Below are 15,258 nucleotides of genomic sequence, written 5' to 3' on the forward strand. Positions count from 1 at the left end.
TGCTGTAAGCTGCTTTATGTTGAGATGTTGTGGTGCAGCTGTCTTGTATCATCATCACGTTTGTTTATCCTGACTCATTCTCTCCATTTCTCTTCAGACTTGGTGATAGTTTTACACCAGCCCCCCTCAAAACTTTTGGTTAGTTGGGTGATAACAACTGATCGAGCCATTCAAAATGCCGTCATATTGTGCGGCTGTAGGCTGCACACATTTAAATGAAATTTAACGAATCAGCCATAATTAATAAGAATTGGATTAGTTTTTTGTTCTTTTTAATGTGGCATATTTTATGAGAGCAGATGCTGTTTCTCTATTAGCTACTACTGAAAATGAACTTGAGGCATCTTACAAGATGGGAATAAAAACAAATGGGAGACCCCAAATTTATGTGAAATCTTACAAGAAGAAAAACTAGTGAGGGGAAAAAGAAACCGAGCCGAGCAGCAAGACTCTACCAGCAGTTTTTTTAAACAAGACTTACAAAAAATGTTGACTTGATCTCCTGTATGTCACTCGTGATGTTTTACAGAGGAAGTCTTCAGTAGTTTCAGCTTCCTGAGAAGCATGTTCTCCGATGAGTTCATCCTCTGTCCTGGAGCTACAGTGCAGGTGAGAAGCAGCACTTACCAACTGTTCCACCCAGATACAAAACCACCTCTGCTGCTTTTAGTCCCACTGCACAAATGTACATCCCCAAAAATTAGAATGCTGTGAAGAAGTTCAGGTTTTTTTTGTCAGTTATTTCAGAAAGTGAAAATTGTAAATATTCTCGACTCATTGCGTATATTAAACTAAAATATTTCAAGCAGTTTTGTAATTTTAATATTGAAAATATGGCCTCCAGCTCAAAAAGGGAAAAATGTCAAAAGATTTGAATATTTCATTGAAATATGAGTGAGGAGGCTGCAAGTCTGCTGAAAACTCCCCAAAACTGCCCCCTGGAGGGGGCTGTGACCAGAATGACAATGAGATGGGTTCAAGCATAAATTCACCAGGATGTTCACATAGTCTCACCAACATGAGCCATAAAAATGATCAGCAATATTCTGCAAAAGTTTCAATAGTGGAATAGCATGTGGCGCTGTCCATGGTGCTGAAGGTGATCAGCTCGTAGGTTTGCTGAGTACTCTGTGTTTGTGCTGTTATTATTACAAATTTCAAAATAGCCCCAGAATGTGACAGATTTATACCAGTTGCTCAGCTGATAACTCGACCAATTGTGCCACAAGTGTAATGCCTTAAACTCCTTTTACTTTTACTTTGATTGTAATTGTGCTGTATTATTTATTGTTACTTTTTTATATGTATTTTTGACATGTGTGCTTTTATTTGTGTGAATGGGAGCAGCAGACCACCACATAATTTCTTTCTGGATTAATAAACTGTCTGTCTGTCTGTCTGTCACAAATCGTGAGAGATCATTTGAAGTGGCACAAGGTCGTATCACTCGTGGTGCCAACAATCATCAGGTGGCACGAGCAGTTGAACAATGAGTCATTGTTGTCCTAGATAATGCAAGACCAGTTGTACGATGACCAAAGACTGATGGTAAAACCTTCTTGGGAGCTCATGCGACCTCAGAATTTACAAATCAGTTGCTACTGGATTTTGAACATGCTCAAAAACCTCCCATGACCGATTATTCATCCAATGATCAACCATGACTTCTGTGATTGGTAGCACATTCTTCTTAACGACTGTCTGGTGATTCGTCAGATTTTATGTCATGAGCAAGCCGTATAACCTGGGTTTATCTTTTGGTGTGACCAACCCGTTTTGCACTCAGTGCTTGGTTGTGACTCGTTTTGCATGAATTACTGCACCAGTGCAGCATCAGCCTGTGGTGCTTCTGAGGTTTTATGGAAGTCCAGGTTGTGTATCCTGAAGCAGACTGAGAGATTCATGGTATTTATACTACATAAATAGTAAGTTATTCAAACTTGAAATTAAATATCGTAATATTTTAAGATGCATATTTTTCTGTTTGTTTGGCGTTACAGACATGATCAAAATAAAAAAAAAATGTTGGAAACATGTTCTTTAAATGTAATATATACTGATTCTACAATGCAAAAAAATGTACACTTTCTGAAATAACTGGAAAAAAAAAAATAATTTGTCCACCATCTGGAACAGAAACAGAGTAATGCTGTTAATTTCAGTCCATATTTACAGTTTCAGGGCAATATTGCCTGTATATATATATATATATATATATATTTTTTTTTTAACATAACCTGAGCTGACTCTTCCTGTAGTGTCAAGTCTAAGTGTTTTTCTTCTGATAACAACAAGTCAATTTTAAAATGACAAATTTCTAAACGTTCACAAAACGCTGCTTATTTTTCAGCCTTCATTTGCCTAACATACAGTGAGGCAAATAAGTATTTGATCCACTGTTGATTTTGCAAGTTTTCCCACCTACAAAGAATAGAGAGGTCTGTAATTTTTATTGTATGTACACTTCAACTATGAGAGACAGAATCTACAAAAATAAATAAATAAATAAATAAATCAGAAAATCACATTGTATGATTTCTAAATAATTTGCATTTTATTGCATGAAATAAATATTTGATAGAATAGAAAAACAGACTTTGATATTTGGTACAGAAACCTTTGTTTGCAAGTACAGAGGTCAGATGTTTCCTGTAGTTCTTGACCATGTTTGCATACTGCAACAGAGATTTTGGTCCACTCCTCCATACAGATCTTCTCCAGATCTTTCAGGTTTGGAGTTTCAGCTCCCTCCAAAGATTTTCTGTTGAGTTCAGGTCTGGAGACTGGCCAGGCGACTCCAGGACCTTGAAATGCTTCTTACGGAGCCCCTCCTTAGTTGCCCTGGCTGTGTGTTTGGGGTCATTGTCATGCTTGAAGACCCAGCCATGACCCATCTTCAATGTTCTTACTGAGGGGAAGGAGGTTGATTGCCAAAATCTCGCAATACATGACCCCATCCATCCTCCCTTCAATACGGTGCAGTCATCCTGTCCCCTTTGCAGAAGAGCACCCCCAGAGTATGATGTTTCCACCCCCATGCTTCACAGTTGGGATGGTGTTCTTGGGGTTGTTCTCATCCTCCAAACACGACAAGTGGAGTTGATACCAAAAAACTGTATCTTGGTCTTATCTAACCACATGACCTTCTCCCATGCCTCCTCTGGATCATCCAGATGGTCACTGGTGAACTTCAAACGGGCCTGGACATGTGCTGGCTTGAGCAGGGGGACCTTGCTGCCCTGCAGAATTTTAAACCATGACAGCATTTTGTGGTACTAATGTAATTTTTGCAACTGTGGTCCCAACTCTCTTCAGGTCATTGACCAGGTCCTCCTGTGAATCCTTGTGTTTCTTCTATTTTCTAATAATTACATCAACAGTTGTTGTCTTCTCACCAAGATGCTTGCCTGTTGTCCTGTAGTCCATCCCAGCCTTGTGCAAGTCTATAATTTTGTCCCTGGTGTCCTTAGACAGCTCTTTGGTCTTGGCTATGGTGGGTAGGTTGGAGTGTGATTGACTGAGTGTGTGGACAGGTGTCTTTTATACAGGTAACAAGGACTTTTTAAAGAACTAATGCGTTTGTGAGAGCCAGAATTCTTGCTGGTTGGTAGGAGAACAGATAGTTATTTCATGGAATAAAATGCAAATTAATTATTTAAAAGTCATACAGTGTGATTTTCTGAATTTTCACAGCTGAAGTGTACCTACCATAAAAATTACAGACCTCTACATTCTTTGTAGATGGGAAAACTTGCAAAATTGACAGTGGATCAAATACTTATTTGCCTCACTGTATTAAAAAAAATCATTTCAGCTCTATTGTGGTGGCGTTCAGATGCAAAATTCTCACTGTCCAAATACCTGTGGGTCCAACTGCATTGTTTCTCTGTTTTCAGAGGCTGTAAGTAATTGAATGCACAAAATACAAAAATGATTTATACATATCATTAATTTACAGTTTTCTTTCCCCAGGTCAGGCAGGGTTCCTTCTGTTCATTAAAAAGCACTGAATGTGTTCATCTCAAAAGGCTTTAATTGGTATTAAAATGTCTTCAATAAGTGTTTCAAAAGTTTTAAAAATGCAGACATGCAAAATAATACTTGCTAATTTGTTTTTCTCCTGGTTTGTTTGTTGTGTTGTAGGATTTTGAAGAGGCCTGTTACTTACTGGTGAAGACTAGAGCTCTGCAAGTTAGCCAGCAGGAGGTGCTGGTGACGGACAGAGGACACAAAATACTGACCTTTCTCACCAGCATGCTTGATCCCTTCCTCCAAGGATATCAGGTGAGAGGGAGCCACACAACGTATGCCACAAATGTAGGTTATATTTTATACCAGCTCATTTGCTGTTTTCAAATCTGCATATATCTGAATAAACAGAATTTCATCCACAGTTTATGCAGTTGATATTTTAAAAGCTCTGAATGGAAATGTGAAGGTTAGAGGACTTTTTCTCAGCCATATTTTACCATTAGGCATTCCTCCTAAATGGCACTAAAGCGTGCTTGTAACATGAGCTGTTTTTCATGAATTAGTTCACTATATACAATTTGCATACACATTAGATTAATGGAAGCTTGTACAACGAATGCAACCCAAATCATAAACCTTTTACTACAAAACTTTCTAAAAATTTTCCTACTTTCAGTTGTGTTTAATTCTTTCCATTGCAATCTTAAAATTAATTTGTTAGTACTTGAAAGGTTTTTCTAGGAAGTGCAATAAAAACTGCAGCGGCAGGGGTAGTTATGAGGTGATTTTGCTCACTTGCCCTTTCAGATTTATCAGTATGCTTCCAAAAACGGGGCACTTAGAATCTTTTACCCCTTTACATTGAATGCCACGAAGGGCCCTAGGGTACACCCATTACAAAGCCGCATACAGCACTAGTGTTATTAGGGAGTATAAGTGGCGACTGTTTTAAGTTCTGATACAACAACCAGTAGTAGTTCTCTGTTTGTGTACATTTTTCTGAGTAAAAGTCACACTGGAGTATAAGTTGCACCTTTTTTCTGTATGTGGAATTAATTTTTTAACTTAAGAACAGACAGGAACTGGGTAGCACATGTGCGCAACACCAGAATGCGCTGTTACTTAACATAAGCATGCATTGAACAACACATTGGATGTTAATTGACAGAGTTTCAACAAAAGAAAGCATCAGATGGACATGGATGCAGGAAGCCCTCAGTTTGTGGTGTGTTCCATAAATACTTTTAAATTTCTCATCCAAATTGAGTTTTTCTGCTATTTCAGGGCAGCATTCAGGTACACATCTACACTCTGCTTTGGTACGCATGAACGCACCAAACTACACTTAAACTTAATTGAAAACAAACATTTAAATTGAAATAAAAGCAAACACTGAGGGGAAAAATATACCTCCCATTACAGCTTTCCTGCTTTCTGTCACTGAGCTTTGGCAGCTGCTCCCATAAATGATCCGTGCTTTTGCCAGAAAACCTCTCACTTCAGTCCGCCATCTGAATAGCAATGCACCAGGTTCGTGTACAACACCCTACTCTTAAAGACATTGACAAATCACAATCTGATTGGTTTAATTCATCTTTTGCACAAACATGGAGTGTAAATCACAGAACCTCCCAACTTACCGTCGTTAAAGATAACTAAATAAATATATTGGAAAAGTTGGCATATTTGAATTTTTCTTCTTCTTCCTGACAAACGGGCATCTTCATCACAAGTTTATTGAACTTTTTTTAAAGACTGTTTGGACTTTATGTACGTCCGGACTTAAGAAAAGTTTTAGTTGTGAAATATTTCAACACCAAACTGTCTTTGCCAAAATCAAAGTTCTAGCTGATGCATAATGTATTTTAAAGTCATCATGTTGGGAGCAACTTTTTATCCTTTTGGATACAGCCTTTGGTCTGGAATACATCATTTATTTGTCATCTTTGACCACTTTATTTTGTGTGTTTTCATTGTTTAATTTCTTTGACTATACTGTATGGAGTAATGTAATGGAGTCCAAAAGACAAACTGATATTAACTGTATTATCAAAGTAAAACCTGTTTATCAGAGATGTTTGTTATATTTTGAAGAATGGCCACCAGATGGTGGTGTGAGCACATCATTAAGTCTATTTGTGTGTGTGTGTAGGTGGTGTGCCGCTACCTGTGTGAAGAGGCCACAGAGGACCTGACAGAAAAACAGTTTGTTCCTGCTGTCCGAAAGTTCATCATCAAACAGATTCTTGCAGGTTTGCTCTCGTTGTGTGTTTGGAGCTATTGATTGATTGATTTTTCCTGTTGTTTTCACCTCTCTGCTCTACAAGATGTACTGTGTTGTAAATGATGTGCGTTTGTTGACCAGGTACACTGAGATACTGTGAGGTGTTGTCATCTGACCTTCAGAAGAACATTCTGGCAGCTTTGCTCAGACTTGGAGCTGTAAGGAAAATCAAAGGGTGAGTCATCAGCCACACATCAGAACATCCTGTTTGACTATGTTTAAATTCATTTTGTCCATGAGCCAGATGCCAATTTTGACCTAATCGGTACCACCTAGTCCCCGTTCAGACTGGGGCTGGCAATCTGAATTGAGCCGGATTCAGTCTAGATTGCTTTTTAGTCATATAATGTCCAGGCATTTCCAAATCCAGCTCATCCAACACATGCGTCCAAACTCATTCCGGCTCTAGCTGAATTCAAGCTGTGTGTGTTTGTGTATAAGGCGGGCGATCGAGAAGTTTTGAGCCTGACCCAGAAAAAGGAGGGCATGGTTCTCCATCTTTTACATTCTGAGTAACCAACATTTCTGAAGAATGTGTGAAAATCTTCAGTTACTGTGTGTAATCCTGAGAAATGTTGGTCTCTCAGAATGTAAAATATGGAGGTCTTTTGCCTCTTCTCTGTCGTCTGGCTTTTGCCAGTTGAACCTTCACAGCTTTGGGGAAATCAACAGGTGGAATTGTTCCCACAGAGACAGGGGTGGTAAAAAAAAAAAGTCATGATTTTTTATTTTTTTTTTTTTTTTTGCCCCATTTAAATTGAGTTTTATTGGTTTAAATAGACTTTTTTCACTCTTCTGTTTGAGACTATACAAATAATATCATTAGTTATAATCTTTATTGACATGTTAAAACATTAAGGTGCACATACAACATGTACAACTGATTTCATATTTTGGTGATGTTTTAATTACTGATTTCTAAAAATAAATAAATAAAATCATTTTTGATTTTTATTTATTTATTTAACAGCAATTTTAAATCAGCTGATTTTAAATCATGCCAGCCCTGCATAGAGAGGAGGGACTGCAGTACACAATACAGCAGTAAAATATACCACAGTATTTGTCGGATCATAACAATTCCAAAAAGATATACTTTGGACTATCTGTTCATTAATCTTTTGGAGTTATGGAGTAAAAACAGCAAAAATGGTGACAATTTCAATATTAGTTTTAAAAAATGGAATAGTTTAGACAGCGTTGATTGTCAAATAGCGTCATGTCAAAATCCATTGGATTCTATGATATGCGTACGTTACACCAAAACGTGATAAGTAACCCTAACAGCTGGTGCACACTATTTCTTTTTAAATTCTGATTAGCTCAGCCATCACTTTTTATTAAAATTGGAGCAACTTTAACTTGTGACCCCTATACAAAGTAAAATGGACCTTTATCAGTTTTTGCAGTTTTTACCCCATAACTCCTTAACATACACTCAACAAAAATATAAATGCAACACTTTTGGTTTTGCTCCCATTTTGTATGAGATGAACTCAAAGATCTAAAACTTTTTCCACATACACAATATCACCATTTCCCTCAAATATTGTTCACAAACCATGGCATAATGATGGTGGAGGGTGAGAGACGCTTCATCCATCATCACAGCTTCAGACACGTCCCCCACAAATCACCTGGAGTGCACACAAAAAGCATCGTGGCCAGCCAACCCCCCCCAACACGCAACAATTTCCCTCAAATATTGTTCACAAACCAGTCTAAATCTGTGATAGTGAGCACTTCTCCTTTGCTGAGATAATCCATCCCACCTCACAGGTGTGCCATATCAAGATGCTGATTAGACACCATGATTAGTGCACAGGTGTGCCTTAGACTGCCCACAATAAAAGGCCACTCTGAAAGGTGCAGTTTTATCACACAGCACAATGCCACAGATGTCGCAAGATTTGAGGGAGCGTGCAATTGGCATGCTGACAGCAGGAATGTCAACTAGAGCTGTTGCTCGTGTATTGAATGTTCATTTCTCTACCATAAGCCGTCTCCAAAGGCGTTTCAGAGAATTTGGCAGTACATCCAACCAGCCTCACAACCACAGACCACGTGTAACCACACCAGCCCAGGACCTCCACATCCAGCACGTTCACCTCCAAGATCGTCTGAGACCAGCCACTCGGACAGCTGCTGAAACAATCGGTTTGCATAACCAAAGAATTTCTGCACAAACTGTCAGAAACGTCTCAGGGAAGCTCATCTGCATGCTCGTCGTCCTCATCGGGGTCTCGACCTGACTCCAGTTCGTCGTCGTAACCGACTTGAGTGGGCAAATGCTCACATTCGCTGGCGTTTGGCACGTTGGAGAGGTGTTCTCTTCACGGATGAATCCCGGTTCACACTGTTCAGGGCAGATGGCAGACAGCGTGTGTGGCATCTTGTGGGTGAGCGGTTTTCTGATGTCAATGTTGTGGATCGAGTGGCCCATGGTGGCGGTGGGGTTATGGTATGGGCAGGTGTCTGTTATGGACGAAGAACACAGGTGCATTTTATTGATGGCATTTTGAATGCACAGAGATACCGTGACGAGATCCTGAGGCCCATTGTTGTGCCATACATCCAAGAACATCACCTCATGTTGCAGCAGGATAATGCACGGCCCCATGTTGCAAGGATCTGTACACAATTCTTGGAAGCTGAAAATGTCCCAGTTCTTGCGTGGCCGGCATACTCACTGGACATGTCACCCATTGAGCATGTTTGGGATGCTCTGGACCGGCGTATACGACAGCGTGTACCAGTTCCTGCCAATATCCTGCAACTTCGCACAGCCATTGAAGAGGAGTGGACCAACATTCCACAGGCCACAATTGACAACCTGATCAACTCTATGCGAAGGAGATGTGTTGCACTGCATGAGGCAAATGGTGGTCAGTCTAAGGCACACCTGTGCACTAATCATGGTGTCTAATCAGCATCTTGATATGGCACACCTGTGAGGTGGGATGGATTATCTCAGCAAAGGAGAAGTGCTCACTATCACAGATTTAGACTGGTTTGTGAACAATATTTGAGGGAAATGGTGATATTGTGTATGTGGAAAAAGTTTTAGATCTTTGAGTTCATCTCATACAAAATGGGAGCAAAACCAAAAGTGTTGCGTTTATATTTTTGTTGAGTGTACATTCATAGATAGTCCAAACATACATTTTTGGAATCTTTATGACCAGACAAATAATGTGGGATACTTTTCAATGTCACTGGAGCATTTTTTTTCAAAGTTGAACCCTGTGTAATCATGTATTGACCCCTGCGTGGCTATAGCTGCCACCCTACATTTTTGTGTAGGTCATGATATAGAGTGGCACGATTGTAAATGGTGCTTTGTCCCCTTAAGTGGTAGCAAAAACCTCTGTGGCCTATGGATTACTTCTTACATCACAGAATATGAAAAAATTTTAAAGACTAAATTGGCCGCATTGTAGTTAATCTGCCACATCATAATTACACATAACTATGATGTGGCAGATTGGGTTACTGTTGAAACATTACCACTAACTGCACTGTGGCCAGTTTAAATAGTGCACTGAAAAAAAAAATTGCTGAGTTTTGCAGTTTTGTCATATCCATACGTATATTTTTGTACAGTAGTTGAAGCGCTCCCCGCTAATCATTTCCCCATCCTGCACCACATCTGTTTCACCCACGTCACCGCTAGAGCTGGGTATCTATTCAAATTTCAAGAATGGATTCGATTTGATTCTTAAGATTCAAAATCAATCATTTTGATTTGATCCGATATCGATTTGGGTTAGTGTTATTAAAACTGTTTTTTAAGCTGTTACATGATTGTCTAGTTATGCAACATATTAATATTACTTCACAAAATGTGACCCTCAAAATGCAGGCAAGAGTGTTTCAGAGAGTTATAAATTTAAAAATTTTCTGTGGGATAATGCCCCGGTCTCCCCTACAAAGCTCACGCCTGTACCACTCACTGCAGCAGGAGAACGCAGCTATTAGACAAATTATCCTGCAGTGGGGGGAAGTTCTCCTGCAGCAGAAGAACGCAGCTCCCACAAAAATGGCACTTTATGAGGAACGGAAAAAAACGACAATTGTCTTTTTGTTGTCATGATTAACATCTTTATATGGCTAATACACCCCCTCAGAAACAGTGCAACGCCCCAACTGCAGCGTCATTTTTTTCAGACATGCTGTTATAACGCTGGCAAGAAGTGCATATATATTTATATATATTTTTATTATTTTTGAAAAAAAATCGATCCTTGGATGTAGGAATCAATCTATGGGAATTAACATGAAAATCGATTTAAAATGGGGCAAATCGATCTTTTCAACCCAGCACTAGTCACCGCATGTCACAGCTGTGCCTGTTAGCCATCCGTCGGCATAAACTCCAGATCACTGCTGTGCTGAAAATATTCTGAGCTTCACTGTTTTTCCACTCAGTGCCGAACAGGAGACTCTAAAAATCAACAAAGTGATGGTGAACATACTGGAAGACACTCTCGGTAAGAATCTGATTCCAGGACATCCAGTTGGACTCAGTGTTTTGTTGATCCTCTTTAAGGCGCTTGTATTTGTCTCTCTTTAGAAGGAAAACTGCCCACTCAGAAGACTCTCGCAGCGCGACTCTAGCTAACTGCCGCCATTGTCTCACTGTGGTGCAATAAGGTCGTCTGCAGGAACTGCCTGCTTTGAGAGATGGAACCGAAGATTCGCCATCATTTCATTAATTCTGTTACTTTTTCTGAGACTTGTTCTGTGTAAAATTGTTTGGCAACACACACGTAACCAAAGCGGTTTACCTCAGCTGATTAATAACGGAGCGTTTGCGCTAAGTTTTTAAACGTGCCAGCGTAACTATTCCACAAACAGTCCTGTTACATGATGCAACCTGTGGCATCACAGTTTCACAGTAACACTTTATGTTTAGATTCAAACTGTTTTTCCACATATTTTGTGGTTCAGTGCCCCCCACCCTCTCTCTTCATTATTTTAAAATCTATTTCTGAGTGCTTTAATATATTTTATTCTTGATGTGGTGTGGTTCTTTGTGTTAACTCCTTTTGGGAACCTTCTTTCTTTTATAACACAGAAGTTTCTAAAATGGCTATTTGAAGGTTTGTATTTTACATTTGTCGAGAACAGAGTCATGGTTTTCTGTTGTTCTACTGACTGAACTGCAAACTCATCCAATCAGCTTCATAAGTAGTTGAACAGGGATGCCAGTTTTTAAATTTTGTCTCAGTACAGCCACAACAATGAAACAATCAAGATGTGCTTGTCTCGTCAGGTTACAGTGTTATTTCAATGGGTTCAATGTAGATTCCAACCGATATGGATTTCTTGGGTGGCTGATACCGATAATAGGGAGTAAAAAATTAATACAGATTAGAGCCGACCGATATGGATTTTTTGAGGCTGATAACGATATTTGGATGAAAAAAAAATGCAGATAATCGATAAATCGGCTGATTTGCCGATAGCCGATAAATCAGACGATATTATTATTTATTTTTTTAATGAATAAAATGTTCTTTTTTGGACCCTTAATAAACAGGTATGAGCTAAAGGCTGAAGCTTTGTCTTCATATTGATTAACTTTATAACAGAGAAGAATTTTCAGTTCAAAAAATGCAATCAAGATTAAATCTTTGTGAAATTAGCAAATGCATATCCTTAAAAAGAGTTGTGAAATACATCTGATCTTGTACCTCTTGTTGCTGCAACTTAGATATAGGTTCAGGATAAGTATATAGATCCTTAGAAACTTGTATGCTTTTGTCATCCGATCAGTGCAGTGTTACAGCGAACTACGGGGGCTGGTGATGAACACATTTAAGCAGGGGTGTAAGCAGCTCTCAGTTGAATGGAGTCAGAGCTCCATCTACTGGACAAATGGTGCAAGGACATTTTACATTGCTGACAAACATTATTTCAGTAACTGTTCTGTTTATGAGAAATTGTCGGCGTTCTATCGGCAAAATTTCGGCTGATAGTGAGTACTTTGAAAAGGGCTTATAAATTCCGATATATCGGCCGGGCTCTAATACAGATATGTGTGCCAATATATGCGTAAAAATGGCAATGATTCCTAACAAACTCTTATGGCGAAGAAATGTGATTGAGGCTTCACCTTTTAAACATGAACTTTATTATATATAACCAACAACAACCAATGTACGTCGTCACGCTAACTTTACTCTGATTGGCTATTGTCGTGTCTCCTCGCTCTCCTCGCATTTGCATAAAACAGACTTCATCTATTTTAGCTCCCCCTAGCTGGCGGCATAGCGATCGCTCGTCTCTTGGCTGTGAAACGTCCATGCTGTTTGAAAATGATTGGCAGCTGGTCACTTTGCCTCTGTCTCTTGTAGCTAATGTGACCAAGCGGTGATGACAGTTACAGTCATGCTTGACATCATTGTAAACGATGCTGTCAGAGCGCCCTTTGCTGGAGGGACTATGTACTGACAATTTCCAACAGCCAAAATAATACCAATACCGATCGATGTATTCATGAAACGCTCTTTGGGCGATATTATCAGTTGGGCTCTAGTTTAATGAAAATATCACATTAAGCATTTAGGAATTACAGCCATTTTTATATATTGTCCCATATTTAATTAGACAAACTAAAGTTTCTCTAATCGGCCATAGAAGTCCATGTAACTCCTTCATAGTTGTCACTGGTGTCTTGGTGGCTTCAGTCACTCCTCTCCTTGTACACAGCAAAATCATCAGTTAAATTAACGCTGACAGTGTCTATATGGGTCCACACTGGGTCAGTGAGGAATATATAGATTTTTCTTATTGATCGATGGAATTGAACTCCCTTGACTTAAGGCTGAAAGTTTGCATGAAAAGCAACTTGTTTTGTTTCAGTGGTTGTACAGAGGCAACATTACAAAAATTGTCACTGTCCAATTGTGTATGGACCTGACTGTATTACTGTGCTGCCATAAATCCCCGGGTTTATTGCAACATTGTTCTGTACCACTTTTTATGTTTGATTTCCACCCCGGTGAAGTTGGTACCTCCTCTGGCTTTTTGCCAAATCACTGAGCTAGTAGATGACCCTGTATTCATCTTTGCTTACACAGTGGACATTGTGTTATTTGGTCAGTATGAGTGCCCAGTAACATACTGTAACATTACTAGTGATACCAAAGGAGTTTTTATTTATTCTTTGGAGATAATTTTCTTGTTTTGCCATTTACACAAGGATGTAACAGTGTGAGAATTAGTTTCACAGTTTGTGATTGTTAAAGTTGCCATATCTGTACTGTGGTTCTGTCATAATCAACCTTTATTTACAGTATGTTCAAAGAACCAATGTGCACTTGATTTAATGTTACAATGAAAGGATGAAAGGGTAAATAAAGCAGCAGTTCTAACTGAAATGCATCTGTGGTAGAAAATTGTTGATGTAATGTGATAACAGGCCCAGAACGGGATGTGTCCGAATTATGACTGTTTTCTTTAATCAGAATTTTCAAGTTAACATTGGATTGGGTGGGGATCATTGTTTCACCTGCACGTCATGTCAGTCCATCACACACAAAGATTTTTTTTTTCTGGGCCCGCTAGATGGCAGTAGTTCAAAGCAAAATGCACTTTAGTTTCTTTTGAAACCTTTTGTTGTTGTTGTTGAATAGACATTGCCATCTGGGGCAGCATGGTGCCTTAGCACTGTTGCCTCACAGTATGAAGGTCAGGGGATCGATTCATACCTGTGGCCTTTCTGTGAGGAGTTTGCATGTTCTGTCCATGTTTGCGCGGGTTCCCTCCAGCTTCCTCCCACATCCAAAGACATGGACGTTGGGTGAATCGGAAACTTAAGAAAATTGTAAAATATTGTCCGTAGGTGTGTGTGTGTGTGTGTGTGTGTGAATTTGTCGATGTGTGGCCCTGCGAGAGGCTGGCGTCCTGTCCAGGGAGTACCCCGCCTCACACCCTGTGACTGCTGGGATAGGCTTCAGCCCCCCTGTAACCCTTAATTGGATTAAGCGGGTATAGAAAATGAATGAATGGATGGGTGGACTGCCATCTAGTGGACTCAGGACAAATGCCAAGTGCTTCATGAGGCCTCATTTAGCCATCACTAGGACATCAAGAACCAAAAGGCCTGTATTACTATTATTAATGACACAGTCATACCAGATCTCCATAATTCTTGGTATGAGACAAGAGCGCTCATATGCATTTTATTAATCTAAAATGCTATTTTGTGTTTTTGACATCTGAGCAGCACACATCTGAGGAAAGATTAAAAGAACAGAGTCTTCTAATATATCCTTGGACAACATTGAAACCTAACTAGAGTTGAAATAATGGTTGTTTTTCAAGAAGGATTTGAACTTGTAGCATAACTTTCACTTATTTCCAGTCCGCTTACCACCTGAGAGATCACAAGCAGCTGAGATTGTGGCTGGAAACGACACTTTCATAGTTTATCTGAGCGAGTAGTGTCTCTTGGCTATCATTAGGATGCAGCAGTATATCCTGACAAGAGAAAGTGAGAAAGGTGTTTTCGAGGACGGGACTTTCTGTACATTTGTTCTGATGGGAGCGTGTGTCCTTCACGAGTCTCCTGTTGAAGCTGCAGCTGCTTTTTAAAAAAATGCTAAACAGCTGATTTGTTAATAAGATTTGTAAGTTAATAGATGTACTGTGGTAAGGATTCACCTGCTTCGATTGAACGACCACGTTTCATCCAAAGTGAAAATCGACAAGATGTTGGAGGGTGAATTAGTTTGTCATTGTTGGTAACAGATTTCAAATAATGTGGATTTATTTGAATCATTCGTGTGTGTTGAGATTAGTAACTGCCATTTTTAATGCAGTGCTAATAAAATAAAACGACTTCTGGTTATTGAAATGATACCGGTAACGGTAAAAAAGAAACAAGGCATCACCACATGTAGAGGCTATTTTATAGCAAATAAATATCGTTCAATTTGAGCCCATTTTACCAGATTAACAAGTCAAGACTATGTGAGTTTCATGAATGGGTGCCT

General features: G+C 39.3%; 1 protein-coding gene across 1 annotated transcript in view; it reads left to right on the plus strand.

Moving 5' to 3' along the window:
• gnpat (glyceronephosphate O-acyltransferase) overlaps positions 1-11,936 on the plus strand; it is a 31,745-nt gene extending 19,809 nt beyond the window's left edge. Inside the window, exons 12-17 of the mRNA XM_034162419.1 lie at positions 530-609; positions 4,144-4,284; positions 6,125-6,224; positions 6,338-6,431; positions 10,685-10,746; positions 10,830-11,936. Coding sequence (XP_034018310.1) covers positions 530-609; positions 4,144-4,284; positions 6,125-6,224; positions 6,338-6,431; positions 10,685-10,746; positions 10,830-10,873 — 521 coding nt within the window. The 3' untranslated portion in view covers positions 10,874-11,936. The remainder of the gene's footprint in view (positions 1-529; positions 610-4,143; positions 4,285-6,124; positions 6,225-6,337; positions 6,432-10,684; positions 10,747-10,829) is intronic.
• The last annotated feature ends 3,322 nt before the right edge of the window (positions 11,937-15,258 follow it).

Source organism: Thalassophryne amazonica, chromosome 21 (genome assembly GCF_902500255.1).
Source record: "Thalassophryne amazonica chromosome 21, fThaAma1.1, whole genome shotgun sequence".
Taxonomy (NCBI): Eukaryota; Metazoa; Chordata; class Actinopteri; order Batrachoidiformes; family Batrachoididae; genus Thalassophryne; species Thalassophryne amazonica.